A 14,469-nucleotide genomic window follows, 5' to 3' on the forward strand; every position below is an offset into this window, starting at 1 on the left:
GAAAGTATTTTGCAGTGGTCACATTCTATCACCAACCATCTTTGGTTGAGCTAAAAAACTTGCGAGGGGTCAGTGGAAATACTACTTGAAAAATGGCGGTCACTGATGCACCACTGTACCAACGTTCACCGCTGGACAGCAAATGAACATTTCCACCAATGTGAACATGGCCCTTTGTCCCCAGAGGAGGCACGGAAGAAGAAGTGGTTGATTCCATCATCACCGACACACAAAGCCATTGAGAAGATTGTTTTCGACAAAACTCTATCAAGAGATTTGAGAGGACTGACAGAATTCTGTCACACAGGAAATTTGGAGGTGTTCCACAATATGTGCCCAAAAGTACAGGCCAAAGCGCTTGCATTTTAGCTTTCGGGGCATGAAACATCGAACTCTACTAGCCGTCTTGACCCATAACAGCAATGTCAGACGTGAACAATCTAGGACTAGGGGCAAAGTAAGGATGCCTCGCTACACCAAGGTGTTTTCAAAACGAAGTAAGCAATGGGTGATCAAACCAGTCTATGATGAAATGCAGTTCGACTTTGTGAAAGGCCTTATTGTTGCTGTGTTAGAGAAGCACAGATATGGAATTTTGGACGTTTCTGTACAGAGCAGTGATCCATTGCCACCAAACATTGCGACTGTGCCATGCCCACCCGATGCACAGCTGATTGTAAAGTACAAATCGCGGTTTAAATAATTGCAATAGGATTGTATTTTTGTAAATAAATGTTATTGTACAGTGTACCAGTAAACCTAACCCCCAACTTCACCATCATGGGTGGCGAAGGAGCTGGGTGTCATCTTTGAATTCTCTCTATTCACCTCACATATGTGTATGTATATATTTTTCTCATGTCTCATCTCATGTAAATGTAAATGCTGCGCACTGTTAACGGAGGGGAGGCTTGCGTATTGCAAAAAATAAAACAAACAAACAAACAATAAATCTCACTTTTAACTCAACTCCTGTGGTACTTTATACTTTCCCTGACCTTCCGCAAAAAATTAAATGTTTCAATTTGGGCTGCAAAGCTCACAGACAACGGGGACAAAATTGGGGCACTTAGAACGCGCCAGCCAAGCAGGCCGTGGCATTTGGGAGAGAAGCCAGTTCGCATTTGCACATTGAGGCGCACTACATAGACGGATTCTAAACTTCAAGTTCTCACAGATGCCTATACTACGTGATGTTGCAAATAAAGAATGCGAAGGACAGTGCACAGATGAGGCCCACAAGTCGCACTGGAATTATAAGGGTCTATTGTTTTTTGACCTTGAGACAGGGACCATGCAGAAAGAACTACATTTGAAGGGAGTGCGCAATAACGTAAGAGACGATAAGGCAGAAAATTCAGAAACTGGACCGAGTTTCAGTTTTAGGTCAGTATACGAAAAATCATTGTCAAGAGCACGGTCCGTTTTACAGACTGCATTACGAAGAGACACAATGGAAATTTCAAATATAATGTAAGTAAATCTTTACACGCTTTTATACCGGAATGAAGATTTAGTGAATGGATGCATGAATAAATGAATGAATGAAGACTGTAAAAGATGTTAAAACTGTTCGTAGTGGGCACATGGGCATGCAGGTTCACTGGTGTCACCGATCTCGTTCCTTGGCCCAGCCACTTTTCCATGCACTACATGACTGTCTCTGTATCCTTCAGCCCCTTGTCCCGGCATTTACCTTGCACTTGCCACCAGCTGGCCCTATTATTTAATTTGTATTCAACTATCCTTGTACGGCCCATCCCCATGCGCGATCAGTATACACTTGACACTCAGTATCACTATACACTTGAGTATACGCGCGTTAGAAATGCCATATCATATATCATATCATTCCTCATGCATGTAGTGTCGTTTATCATTGTGTGTTGCCCTAGATTTATCTCGTTACTTTTCGCATTTATGTTAGAGAAGAACATACTCCATTGAACTACCCTTGCAAGCAAATAGTTTCTGATCGGCCGTAATGAATGAAATGAGTAATATTAATGAAGTTCGGCTAGTGAGACTAATTATCATTTATTTGTTTTCTTAACAGGTATTTGATCCCGTTCTGCAACTGCCACCTGTTTGAGACACCGGCGGACGGATTCTTCAGCAGACACCTGCAGCTTCGTGTCAACAACTGGAGCACGATCACCATATTATGGGACGATCGCCAAGGGCCCACATGCCCTTACGCTGTACTAGTGGCTAGAAGCAACATATCAACCTTTAGGCTGGACTAGTGCCTAGTTGATGGAACAGCCTTGCGGTTCACTGTGCTTCCAAAGTGATTCTTTTTACGAAAATGAACACCCTGTGTGCCATAATGGAACAGCGCGTGACCCAAGATGAAACGGAACAGTTATTGTGGATACAGATAAAAGAAAATAAATGTCTTCCGGAGTTCATATGAATATTCTCTAAACATTTGATGCCAAATAAATGTACTTTACCAAATGTACCGTGTTGCTGTTTCATTGTAAAGTACAGTTTCATATTCCGAATTGTGGCGCGCTGTGTTGTGAGTTGATCTGTGTTGGTTTCCGGGTTCTGTGTGGAGTCGCGCAGAAGACGACTGGGCGCGTTTGCCTACGCAGCACAGTAACGTCACGGGGAGAGGCGGGGAATATGAATGTTTTGATAATGTCAGGCTCAGGGGCGGGGGAATTGATTTAGTGCCGCAAAAGCAGGTCCGCCAGGGCGATCGGGGAAAAGATAGGATTATCAGAAAATGGCGGCTCCCAGGTGCTTGTTTTCGCGTGCGTTTAATGGACGAAAACTCGGGTAAGGTCCATAGGAAAGTTTTCTAAAATCGAGCCACTTAGCCTTAAAAAAACATGGCCGACCCATAGGGACAATAACATTTTTTACTAGAGTATGCCTTTAATGTTCTTGAGCGTCAATGGCTGTCCAAGTGGGTGGTGGGTTGACATGTAGGGTGTCAGGTAGAGTGACTTTAGTCTTGTTTTCGTGAACAGACTTATTTTTGTTGAGCGTGCAGGTGTGTGGTCCCTTGATGTGCATCTATTACCTGGTGTGGTATTCCGAGATTGTTTCATTTCATTTGCTCTGTTTTGGTTGTTCCTTGTGCCTCAGTCTTAACTTGTAGGTTGCATATTGGGAAGGGTACTGTTCTGAGGGTGACTTTTTTCTAGACAGGATTTGTCACGGGCCAAGCTTTCTGGGAACTGGGATATCCCTTAAGTAGAAAGGTCTAGGGATTGTGGGCTGGGCCGGGCATCAGTTAGTTACCTAACTGTCGGCTGGCCCTGGTATCACTTAGTTTGTTTCCTGGCCGCAGGGAGATCTTCCGCTGTCTCATACTACCTCAGCCTTTGTGGGATTAGCCTAGGTGATAGGTGACTAACTTTGGTGGTCAGATTTGGTCTGGTGGTTGGTTGCGTCAGTTGGTTACCCTGGCTGTAGGGGAGGTCTTCTCCTGCCTCAGACTAACTCAGTTTTTCTGGGATTTGCCTAGTTGGTAGGTGTCGGACCTCTGTGGCTGGGAATGGGTTAGGCTGTTGTTTCTATCGAGTTTACAGTGATGATTGCTTCTCTGTAGTGTATCATGGTTCAATCTTCCCTTGGAGTTCCTGTTTGGCCGTCTGTACATGTGGGATCTTGAATTTTACGCAGTGGTAGTTGTATTGAATAGTCAGTGGCGAGGGCCTCCCTGTGGTGATCTGTGGTGGCCTGTGCAGGTATCGGTTCATAGCTTCGAAAGCCTCCCCGTGATTTTCTGGGTTTGGTCTTCCCTAGTGGGAACCTGAGGTTTTGTAGTTGTATGGGATTCACAGTTGTGAAAGCCTCACTGCGGTTCCCTGCGTTTGGTCTTCCCTAGTGGGAACCTGTGGTTTTGTAGTTGTATGAGATTCACAGTGGCGAGTAGCCCCCCTGTGGTGATTAGTGGTTTGAAATGGTCTCTTGGTGGTCCTGTATTGGGTTCAATTGTTGTGGGTGTCTCCTTTGGTCACCTCTGGTGGTTAGTTCTTCCCTTGTGAGGTCCTGTTGCTTGTCCTTCCTTGTGGGGTCTCTTGGTTGGATCTTGTTGTATCCGGTTCACAGATGCATTAGCCTCCCTGTGATGAGATGTGCATTGGTTTTACTTGTGAGGTCCTGTGTGGTTGTCCTTTTGCAGACCTTTGTTATTGTATTCTATTGGGTTCCTTTGGTGACCTGAGGTGGTACCTTGTGGGATCCTGTGTGACTGTCTCTCTTTGTGAGTCCCTTTGTAGTGTCCTGTTGTATCCGATCCATAGAGGTTGTAGCCTCCCTGTGGTGGCCGGGTTCTTTTAAATTACCAGATGGTGTCTGTCTTACATCTGCTCTGTGCTATAAGGTGCGGGGGTGCTGTGGGAGGAAGTACGGTTTGATGCAGTGCTGAGTATCCTACTGCTGCCAGTGTCAGTTCAGCAGTGCTTGTATTATGAGATTTTACCTAGGTTTGAAAGGGCTGTCTTGCAAAATGGTATGGGTTTGGCAGTGTTTGGCAGTGTTTGCAAGTGTTTAAGTTGTGACAGTTCAACACAATGGCGAGGTAAGGAACATAGAATGGCAAACTAGAGAACACAGTTCACTGAATAAACCTTAGTTAAGATGCAATTAAATTGCACAGATTTAATGCTACAAAACCCTTTAAATTCAGCAGATGTGAGAAGTCATGACCAGCTTAACTGGGTGAGCTCCCTTTGCAAAGCCCATGAGCACATAAATATTATAAGAGAAGGGATTCACAATGACATACAAAAAGGCATGGGGTAAATGGCATTATGGGGGACATCAATGGGAGAACGCTGAGTTAACCTGGTCATTACTTCCAACATCCGCTGAATTTCAAGGGTTTTGTTGCGTTAAATCTGTGCAACTTAACTGGACCTTAACTAAGGCTATTCAGTGAATATATACAAATTTGCATGTGTGAATCTGTGTATTTTAGAATTTATGTCTGAACGTGTTTACATTAAAGCTGTATTAACAAAATCAATGTCATAATAGTTTAGCGATTTTACAGTAACACCGAAAGCCGTATAGTCTCTGGTTGTGCTCAATAACACCCATATGCATTAATCAGACTTGGCATCACAGCTAAAATCAAACTGTTTATATCCTGGAGAATTTCTGGTACCCCCGCGCATTCTCCCAATGCTGAAGTGTGGTTCTGGCAGTCACAGTCAAATATAATCTCACTTTTATTTTGGTGGCCAGTCCCAGTTTTTTATTTTGAAAATCTGGTCACCCTACTGTTCAGAAGCTAGCACCAAGGGAAATTAAGCCAACATGTAGATCATCAAATGAATATCATCACAGGGTAGGATGGAAGGGGATCTGATCGCCCTCACTTCAAAAAAATCACCTGCCTCCCAGAGATGACCGCCCAGTCTAATGATTGCACAACATCTTACTTAGCAATGGGACGCAGGACTGTTGCCAGGCTGGTCTGCATGGTCAGCTTGTAAGTGCAAGCGAAGGCGAAGTCCACCTGTCGGCCCAATGTAAGACCACTTGCTGTTTTGTAGGGAGGAATATGCACCATATTCGAGTATGTCACATGAGTGGCGTTGACCTGGAATAAAAAGTACAATTTGAGGATAGTGACAAACAAGTCTTTCTGTGAGCCAATACGGAAAGGGCAGAAACTGCTACAGGTCCTAACTATGACTACCCTGGACAGGGAAAAAAAGGAGGTGATGGCTGGAAGATTTAGAAATAATCTTAACCTCTGTCATTGCTCTGGGCAACCCTTCAGACCAGAGATATTTGTCTGCCAAGACATTACAAAGGGGGAAAGACCATATGAAAATCAGGCTCGGTCCCACCCCAAACTGGGCAGTCCAGCATGAAGTGCTTGGTCACATCCCTTCTGCACGAGACCGCACACATCCCCAGACATGTTTTGGCCTTGTTGTGCCTCATCATTGAGGAATAACTTGGGTCTCTAGGCCAGCAGGCAGGGGACCCACGTCTGGGCATACCCGTCCCACTCTGGGTGATTAAGCAAAACAAAAAAGTTGAGTCATGAATTGGACAACCACCAACTGAGCAAAACATGCCCCATTAAGAGAAAATGTCACTTCCAACATCAAGAAATCAAATACTTCTTATACTCCACGGTTCAAATTTTGTTGAGTATGCTTGCCTTTATTCAGTGCTCATAACCCCCAAGTGTCCACCACCATTGACATTAAGACCTCTATGATGGTGTTGTGAGAGCACTGTCCCAATGGAGTGCGCCTTTGTGATAGTGCTTACAGACACCTGTAAGTGATCCCCCTATAACAATGCTTGAGGTAGGACACCTGTTCCTTTGGGGTCCTGTGACAGTGTTGCAGGAGACCTCTTATACCCTGTGACACTAATGCGGAGAGTGTGTTTCTGTGGGTTTGGTCTGTGTGACAGTGCTTCTGATGGTTGATGGAAAGGGGTCCAACCTCTGTGATAGTATGAAGCCAGATCTGTTGCTGCAGTATGGTACTTCATAGGGAATCTTGTTTCTGTGGGTTTGGTCAGTGTGACTGTATTCTGGGAGACCTACCTCTGCTAGTACACAGGATAAATAACAAATAATGACTATACAGAAATAAAAGTAATGTTTACTCAAAATAAAACTAAGAATTAAGAAAGTAAGGATAACCCAACTTTAAGATTTGTCAACAAATGTAAAATAAATCAAAACAAATCAAACAAAAACAGTTTAGGGGAGCAGCATTTTTTTAGACAAATATATAGATTGCAAATGAATGTATTTTTTATAACAAAAGAAGAAAATTGATAGGCTTTGTTTAATTGTTTATTGAGAATGTCTTCATTTCCAGACCTTACAAGTTCAATGCAAAATGGGTGATTTTTAGTTTTGACTGTTAGGTGGCGCTGAAAGCGCTACCTATAAAGCCAAAACTCTTGTCATTAAAATAAGAGCTTTAACATAAGAACTTGAAATAAGGGCTTTGAATGTAGGTCTGTAATGCTTTTCAATGCAGGTGACATATGATGATGGATTTATGTAGTTTAGCTTTGTGTCCCACCCATTTAACACCAAGTGACATCTATAGGATTTTCCTCCAATTTTCACTCATTTTCCATCCAACCACACCTCTTTTTACAGTCTTTGGCTGAATTTGTACTTTATGGGGAATTTGGCAGCCATTTTTTAGTTTCAAAATGGCGGCCGCCACCTGTTAATGTATTTAAAAGTTATTTGACTTGATTGATGCTTTAAAATATATGTATTGCAGCTTTCAAGTTATGTTACACATCTCACAGTATTTTTATTAAAAATAAACAAGGAAGTGTAATAGTTACAGTTTGGTTTAAAATGGCTCCAGAAATGTATATATAATAATAATAATAATAATAATAATAATAATAATAATAATAATAATAAATATAGTGACTTTTGGGAGATTTGTCTAGTGTTTTTGATGTAAGGAGCACCTGATTGGCTGCGCAGTTAGTGATGTGATTGGATGTGCAGTGTGTGCTTGTTTCTAGAAAGAAGTCATTTTGTTTCTATATTTCAAGCGAGAATGAGTTAGTAGTAGGAGGTGAAGAAGGGCTTCCTGTCGCTGTGGGTAAGGCCTGGCCTACTTCACCCCATGGACCGGCGGGGGGCCTGGTCCGTCTCTTCACGACCACGATGGGTTGTAACAGTTATGATGCTGTATTTCTGGTACTTGTTTTGTGCTAAATGGTAAGGCCGTTGAAGTGGCTTGGTTTTAAAGTGTATTACTATTGCTTCTCGGCTATGCATCATTGGTGCGCCATAGCACTGGTTATTTTGATTTTGCAGAGTGTGCCTTTCGGTGCGTGGGCTCAAGTGGCATGTGCTGGGTGCTATGTCTTTCTTCTGAACCAAGGGTAGGGTCGCTCGGACAGAACATTCCACCAATGCCAGTTTCCCCGGGTCACGGCTGAGCAGACACACACAGAGTCCGTAGGGTGCTCAGGCTGCAAACATCTTGTGTTTGTTGGTGGCAGAGACTTTCATGTCTGTGGTATAGCGTTTGCAGGTCAGGGAGCTTGCGGGCCACCAGTTGCCTTGTGGGTCTGTGCTGGTTGGGGTGAGCAACACAGAGCGCCCATTTTCGGGATAATATCCTTGCATTGCCCTTCACAAGCCGGTGCTGTAGGCACACTGATGTGCTCAGAGGTCCGTGCGGTCCGCACCCCTCCCGCACCAGGATCGTCGGCAGCATTGGTAAGGAGGCGGGCAGCCCCTCGTCCCTCCTCAGCCTCCTTTACTCCTGGATCAAAGGTGTTGAGAGGGGTCTGAACAGCGCCAAATGCGCAACGGCAGGGGAGCAGGAAGCCCCAGTGAATCACCACGAATAATTGTGTGAACTCAGCAACCCTTTGTTCAGGCAATGTAAATAAAAAGGCCAATTTCTAGTCAAACTGCCCAATTTCAGTTACCAACTATGTGCACGGGGTGTCTTAGCCAGAATTTGCCCTTGCATCTCTGAAGTTTTAGACCATCTTGTTAATATTTTTGACAAGCAGGGCTTTTAGCCCCGTAGGACGGAGACAAATTTGCATTCAAGAAACCCCCAAAACACAGCTTTACAACAAGTAGGGCGGTGCACTCTTTGGCAGCGCTCAGATCAGGCTTTCCACAGCAATATTCTTAAAAGAAAAATAACGAGCGGCAATTTATTTCAGAAACATTTCTGGAATGGAGTACACTTCATGAGTTAAATATTTGTAAACTATGTTAAAATGTCTGAAGGATTTTCAAAGTTGCCTTCGTCAAACAATGAGTGAAACATGGGAGCCTTCAAATGGTTTACGTTAAAAAGATACTGCGCAGAGGGAGGTTTCTGTGGGGCTTGCAGACGGAGAGGATAACACTACTGGACTGTAAATCGTTGGTGCTGCCGGCCAGACACACGCTCCTCAGCTGTCTCCACGAGGACAAAATAATGTAAGGGATTCCGGAGGGCTAACATCCCTAAACATTTTTAGTGTTGGCTATTAAGTGCCACTAAAAGCGCTACCTTTAAGCCGAAACTATTGTCATTAAAATAAGAGCTTTAAAAAAATCCCCCACAGACGGCTGCCAAAAGACTATCCTCCAGCACAACAATACAAAAAAGGTAGCAGGCGCCCCTCTCTCGAAAGAACAAGGCATGATAACCTGTTCAGTGGTTATTAACCACATTGAGAGTTCACAGCCATTGCTTTTTGCTCACTGTACCTTCACAGATGGGAAATATCCATTTGCATATCAGTCTTTGTCCCGCCCACAAGGGCAGTCCAGCACCGAAATGCTATGGCAATTCCTCTCTGAACAAGAGTACCATCAGCAACCCCATACACGTGTTTCAGCCTTGTTGGGGATCATCAGTGAGGTGAAGCTGAGCCTCTCTAAGCACAGTGAGCAGGGAGTCCACGTCTGGTTGCCCCCAGGTAACCTAGGGTGACCAACCCCAAGTTCCTTTCAAAAATACAAAAAAGGTAGCAGGCGCCCCTCTCTCGAAAGAACAAGGCATGATAACCTGTTCAGTGGTTATTAACCACATTGAGAGTTCGCAGCCATTGCTTTTTGCTCACTGTACCTTCACAGATGGGAAATAGCCATTTGCATATCAGTCTTTGTCGCGCCCACAAGGGCAGTCCAGCACCGAAATGCTATGGCAATTCCTCTCTGAACAAGAGTACCATCAGCAACCCCATACACGTGTTTCAGCCTTGTTGGGCATCATCAGTGAGGTGAAGCTGAGCCTCTCTAAGCACAGTGAGCAGGGAGTCCACGTCTGGTTGCCCCCAGGGATATTTCCCATCTGTGAAAGGCACAGTGGGTAAAAGCAGTGGCTGCGAACTCTCAAGTGGTTAATAACCACTGAACAGGTTATCATGTCTGTTCTTGCGAGAGAGGGGCGCCCGCTACCTTTGTTAAACTATTTTTTAAGGAACCTGGGATTGATAACCCTAGGTCTCCTGGGGGCAACCAGACGTGGTCTCCCTCTCACTGTGCTTAGAGAGGCATCAGCTTCACCTCACTGATGATCCCCAACAAGGGTGAAACACGTGTATGGGGTTGCTGGTGGTACTCTCGTTCAGATTGGAATTGCCATTGTATTTCGGTGCTGGACTGCCCCTGGGCAGGACAAAGACTGATATGCAAATGGATATTTCCCATCTGTGAAAGGCACAGTGGGTAAAAGCAGTGGCTGCGAACTCTCAAGTGGTTAATAACCACTGAACAGGTTATCATGTCTGTTCTTGCGAGAGAGGGGCGCCCGCTACCTTTGTTAAACTATTTTTTAAGGAACCTGGGATTGATAACCCTAGGTCTCCTGGGGGCAACCAGACGTGGTCTCCCTCTCACTGTGCTTAGAGAGGCATCAGCTTCACCTTACTGATGATCCCCAACAAGGGTGAAACACGTGTATGGGGTTGCTGGTGGTACTCTCGTTCAGATTGGAATTGCCATTGTATTTCGGTGCTGGACTGCCCCTGGGCAGGACAAAGACTGATATGCAAATGGATATTTCCCATCTGTGAAAGGCACAGTGGGTAAAAGCAGTGGCTGCGAACTCTCAAGTGGTTAATAACCACTGAACAGGTTATCATGTCTGTTCTTGCGAGAGAGGGGCGCCCGCTACCTTTGTTAAACTATTTTTTAAGGAACCTGGGATTGATAACCCTAGGTCTCCTGGGGGCAACCAGACGTGGTCTCCCTCTCACTGTGCTTAGAGAGGCATCAGCTTCACCTCACTGATGATCCCCAACAAGGGTGAAACACGTGTATGGGGTTGCTGGTGGTACTCTCGTTCAGATTGGAATTGCCATTGTATTTCGGTGCTGGACTGCCCCTGGGCAGGACAAAGACTGATATGCAAATGGATATTTCCCATCTGTGAAAGGCACAGTGGGTAAAAGCAGTGGCTGCGAACTCTCAAGTGGTTAATAACCACTGAACAGGTTATCATGTCTGTTCTTGCGAGAGAGGGGCGCCCGCTACCTTTGTTAAACTATTTTTTAAGGAACCTGGGATTGATAACCCTAGGTCTCCTGGGGGCAACCAGACGTGGTCTCCCTCTCACTGTGCTTAGAGAGGCATCACCTTCACCTCACTGATGATCCCCAACAAGGGTGAAACACGTGTATGGGGTTGCTGGTGGTACTCTCGTTCAGATTGGAATTGCCATTGTATTTCGGTGCTGGACTGCCCCTGGGCAGGACAAAGACTGATATGCAAATGAATATTTCCCATCTGTGAAAGGCACAGTGGGTAAAAGCAGTGGCTGCGAACTCTCAAGTGGTTAATAACCACTGAACAGGTTATCATGTCTGTTCTTGCGAGAGAGGGGCGCCCGCTACCTTTGTTAAACTATTTTTTAAGGAACCTGGGATTGATAACCCTAGGTCTCCTGGGGGCAACCAGACGTGGTCTCCCTCTCACTGTGCTTAGAGAGGCATCAGCTTCACCTCACTGATGATCCCCAACAAGGGTGAAACACGTGTATGGGGTTGCTGGTGGTACTCTCGTTCAGATTGGAATTGCCATTGTATTTCGGTGCTGGACTGCCCCTGGGCAGGACAAAGACTGATATGCAAATGGATATTTCCCATCTGTGAAAGGCACAGTGGGTAAAAGCAGTGGCTGCGAACTCTCAAGTGGTTAATAACCACTGAACAGGTTATCATGTCTGTTCTTGCGAGAGAGGGGCGCCCGCTACCTTTGTTAAACTATTTTTTAAGGAACCTGGGATTGATAACCCTAGGTCTCCTGGGGGCAACCAGACGTGGTCTCCCTCTCACTGTGCTTAGAGAGGCATCAGCTTCACCTCACTGATGATCACCAACAAGGGTGAAACACGTGTATGGGGTTGCTGGTGGTACTCTCGTTCAGATTGGAATTGCCATTGTATTTCGGTGCTGGACTGCCCCTGGGCAGGACAAAGACTGATATGCAAATGGATATTTCCCATCTGTGAAAGGCACAGTGGGTAAAAGCAGTGGCTGCGAACTCTCAAGTGGTTAATAACCACTGAACAGGTTATCATGTCTGTTCTTGCGAGAGAGGGGCGCCCGCTACCTTTGTTAAACTATTTTTTAAGGAACCTGGGATTGATAACCCTAGGTCTCCTGGGGGCAACCAGACGTGGTCTCCCTCTCACTGTGCTTAGAGAGGCATCAGCTTCACCTCACTGATGATCCCCAACAAGGGTGAAACACGTGTATGGGGTTGCTGGTGGTACTCTCGTTCAGATTGGAATTGCCATTGTATTTCGGTGCTGGACTGCCCCTGGGCAGGACAAAGACTGATATGCAAATGTATATTTCCCATCTGTGAAAGGCACAGTGGGTAAAAGCAGTGGCTGCGAACTCTCAAGTGGTTAATAACCACTGAACAGGTTATCATGTCTGTTCTTGCGAAAGAGGGGCGCCCGCTACCTTTGTTAAACTATTTTTTAAGGAACCTGGGATTGATAACCCTAGGTCTCCTGGGGGCAACCAGACGTGGTCTCCCTCTCACTGTGCTTAGAGAGGCATCAGCTTCACCTCACTGATGATCCCCAACAAGGGTGAAACACGTGTATGGGGTTGCTGGTGGTACTCTCGTTCAGATTGGAATTGCCATTGTATTTCGGTGCTGGACTGCCCCTGGGCAGGACAAAGACTGATATGCAAATGGATATTTCCCATCTGTGAAAGGCGCAGTGGGTAAAAGCAGTGGCTGCGAACTCTCAAGTGGTTAATAACCACTGAACAGGTTATCATGTCTGTTCTTGCGAGAGAGGGGCGCCCGCTACCTTTGTTAAACTATTTTTTAAGGAACCTGGGATTGATAACCCTAGGTCTCCTGGGGGCAACCAGACGTGGTCTCCCTCTCACTGTGCTTAGAGAGGCATCAGCTTCACCTCACTGATGATCCCCAACAAGGGTGAAACACGTGTATGGGGTTGCTGGTGGTACTCTCGTTCAGATTGGAATTGCCATTGTATTTCGGTGCTGGACTGCCCCTGGGCAGGACAAAGACTGATATGCAAATGGATATTTCCCATCTGTGAAAGGCACAGTGGGTAAAAGCAGTGGCTGCGAACTCTCAAGTGGTTAATAACCACTGAACAGGTTATCATGTCTGTTCTTGCGAAGGAGGGGCGCCCGCTACCTTTGTTAAACTATTTTTTAAGGAACCTGGGATTGATAACCCTAGGTCTCCTGGGGGCAACCAGACGTGGTCTCCCTCTCACTGTGCTTAGAGAGGCATCACCTTCACCTCACTGATGATCCCCAACAAGGGTGAAACACGTGTATGGGGTTGCTGGTGGTACTCTCGTTCAGATTGGAATTGCCATTGTATTTCGGTGCTGGACTGCCCCTGGGCAGGACAAAGACTGATATGCAAATGGATATTTCCCATCTGTGAAAGGCACAGTGGGTAAAAGCAGTGGCTGCGAACTCTCAAGTGGTTAATAACCACTGAACAGGTTATCATGTCTGTTCTTGCGAGAGAGGGGCGCCCGCTACCTTTGTTAAACTATTTTTTAAGGAACCTGGGATTGATAACCCTAGGTCTCCTGGGGGCAACCAGACGTGGTCTCCCTCTCACTGTGCTTAGAGAGGCATCAGCTTCACCTCACTGATGATCCCCAACAAGGGTGAAACACGTGTATGGGGTTGCTGGTGGTACTCTCGTTCAGATTGGAATTGCCATTGTATTTCGGTGCTGGACTGCCCCTGGGCAGGACAAAGACTGATATGCAAATGGATATTTCCCATCTGTGAAAGGCACAGTGGGTAAAAGCAGTGGCTGCGAACTCTCAAGTGGTTAATAACCAATGAACAGGTTATCATGTCTGTTCTTGCGAGAGAGGGGCGCCCGCTACCTTTGTTAAACTATTTTTTAAGGAACCTGGGATTGATAACCCTAGGTCTCCTGGGGGCAACCAGACGTGGTCTCCCTCTCACTGTGCTTAGAGAGGCATCAGCTTCACCTCACTGATGATCCCCAACAAGGGTGAAACACGTGTATGGGGTTGCTGGTGGTACTCTCGTTCAGATTGGAATTGCCATTGTATTTCGGTGCTGGACTGCCCCTGGGCAGGACAAAGACTGATATGCAAATGGATATTTCCCATCTGTGAAAGGCACAGTGGGTAAAAGCAGTGGCTGCGAACTCTCAAGTGGTTAATAACCACTGAACAGGTTATCATGTCTGTTCTTGCGAGAGAGGGGCGCCCGCTACCTTTGTTAAACTCCAGCACAACAACACTCATCGAGCAATGATGAGAGCTCTCCTCCCTGTTCTCCTTCCTTCTCAATCTCTTGCACACCTGCATCCTCCTTTGAAACTTTGCACTGTCCTCCTTGCACCCTGGTGCTTATAAATCCAAAATACAGCAGTAAATGCCAAAACTATTGGCATTGCCAATGCGTGTTAACTGTGTATTTGTCTTGCCTAATTGTCAGTCTGGCAATTATGCTAGGGATACTAGTACATAGAGATGTTTCTGTGAGCCC

At 45.7% G+C, this 14,469-nt stretch overlaps 1 protein-coding gene across 1 annotated transcript in view; it reads right to left on the reverse strand.

The window, feature by feature from the left end:
* The window catches only part of LOC138503200 (uromodulin-like), a 213,831-nt gene that overhangs the window by 126,797 nt on the left and 72,565 nt on the right, over positions 1-14,469 (reverse strand). Inside the window, exon 4 of the mRNA XM_069622758.1 lies at positions 5,406-5,566. Within this exon, the coding sequence (XP_069478859.1) occupies positions 5,406-5,566 (161 nt within the window). The remainder of the gene's footprint in view (positions 1-5,405; positions 5,567-14,469) is intronic.

The sequence above is a fragment of the Ambystoma mexicanum genome, chromosome 11, assembly GCF_040938575.1.
Source record: "Ambystoma mexicanum isolate Mex_15411 chromosome 11, UKY_AmexF1_1, whole genome shotgun sequence".
In the NCBI taxonomy this organism is placed as follows: domain Eukaryota; kingdom Metazoa; phylum Chordata; class Amphibia; order Caudata; family Ambystomatidae; genus Ambystoma; species Ambystoma mexicanum.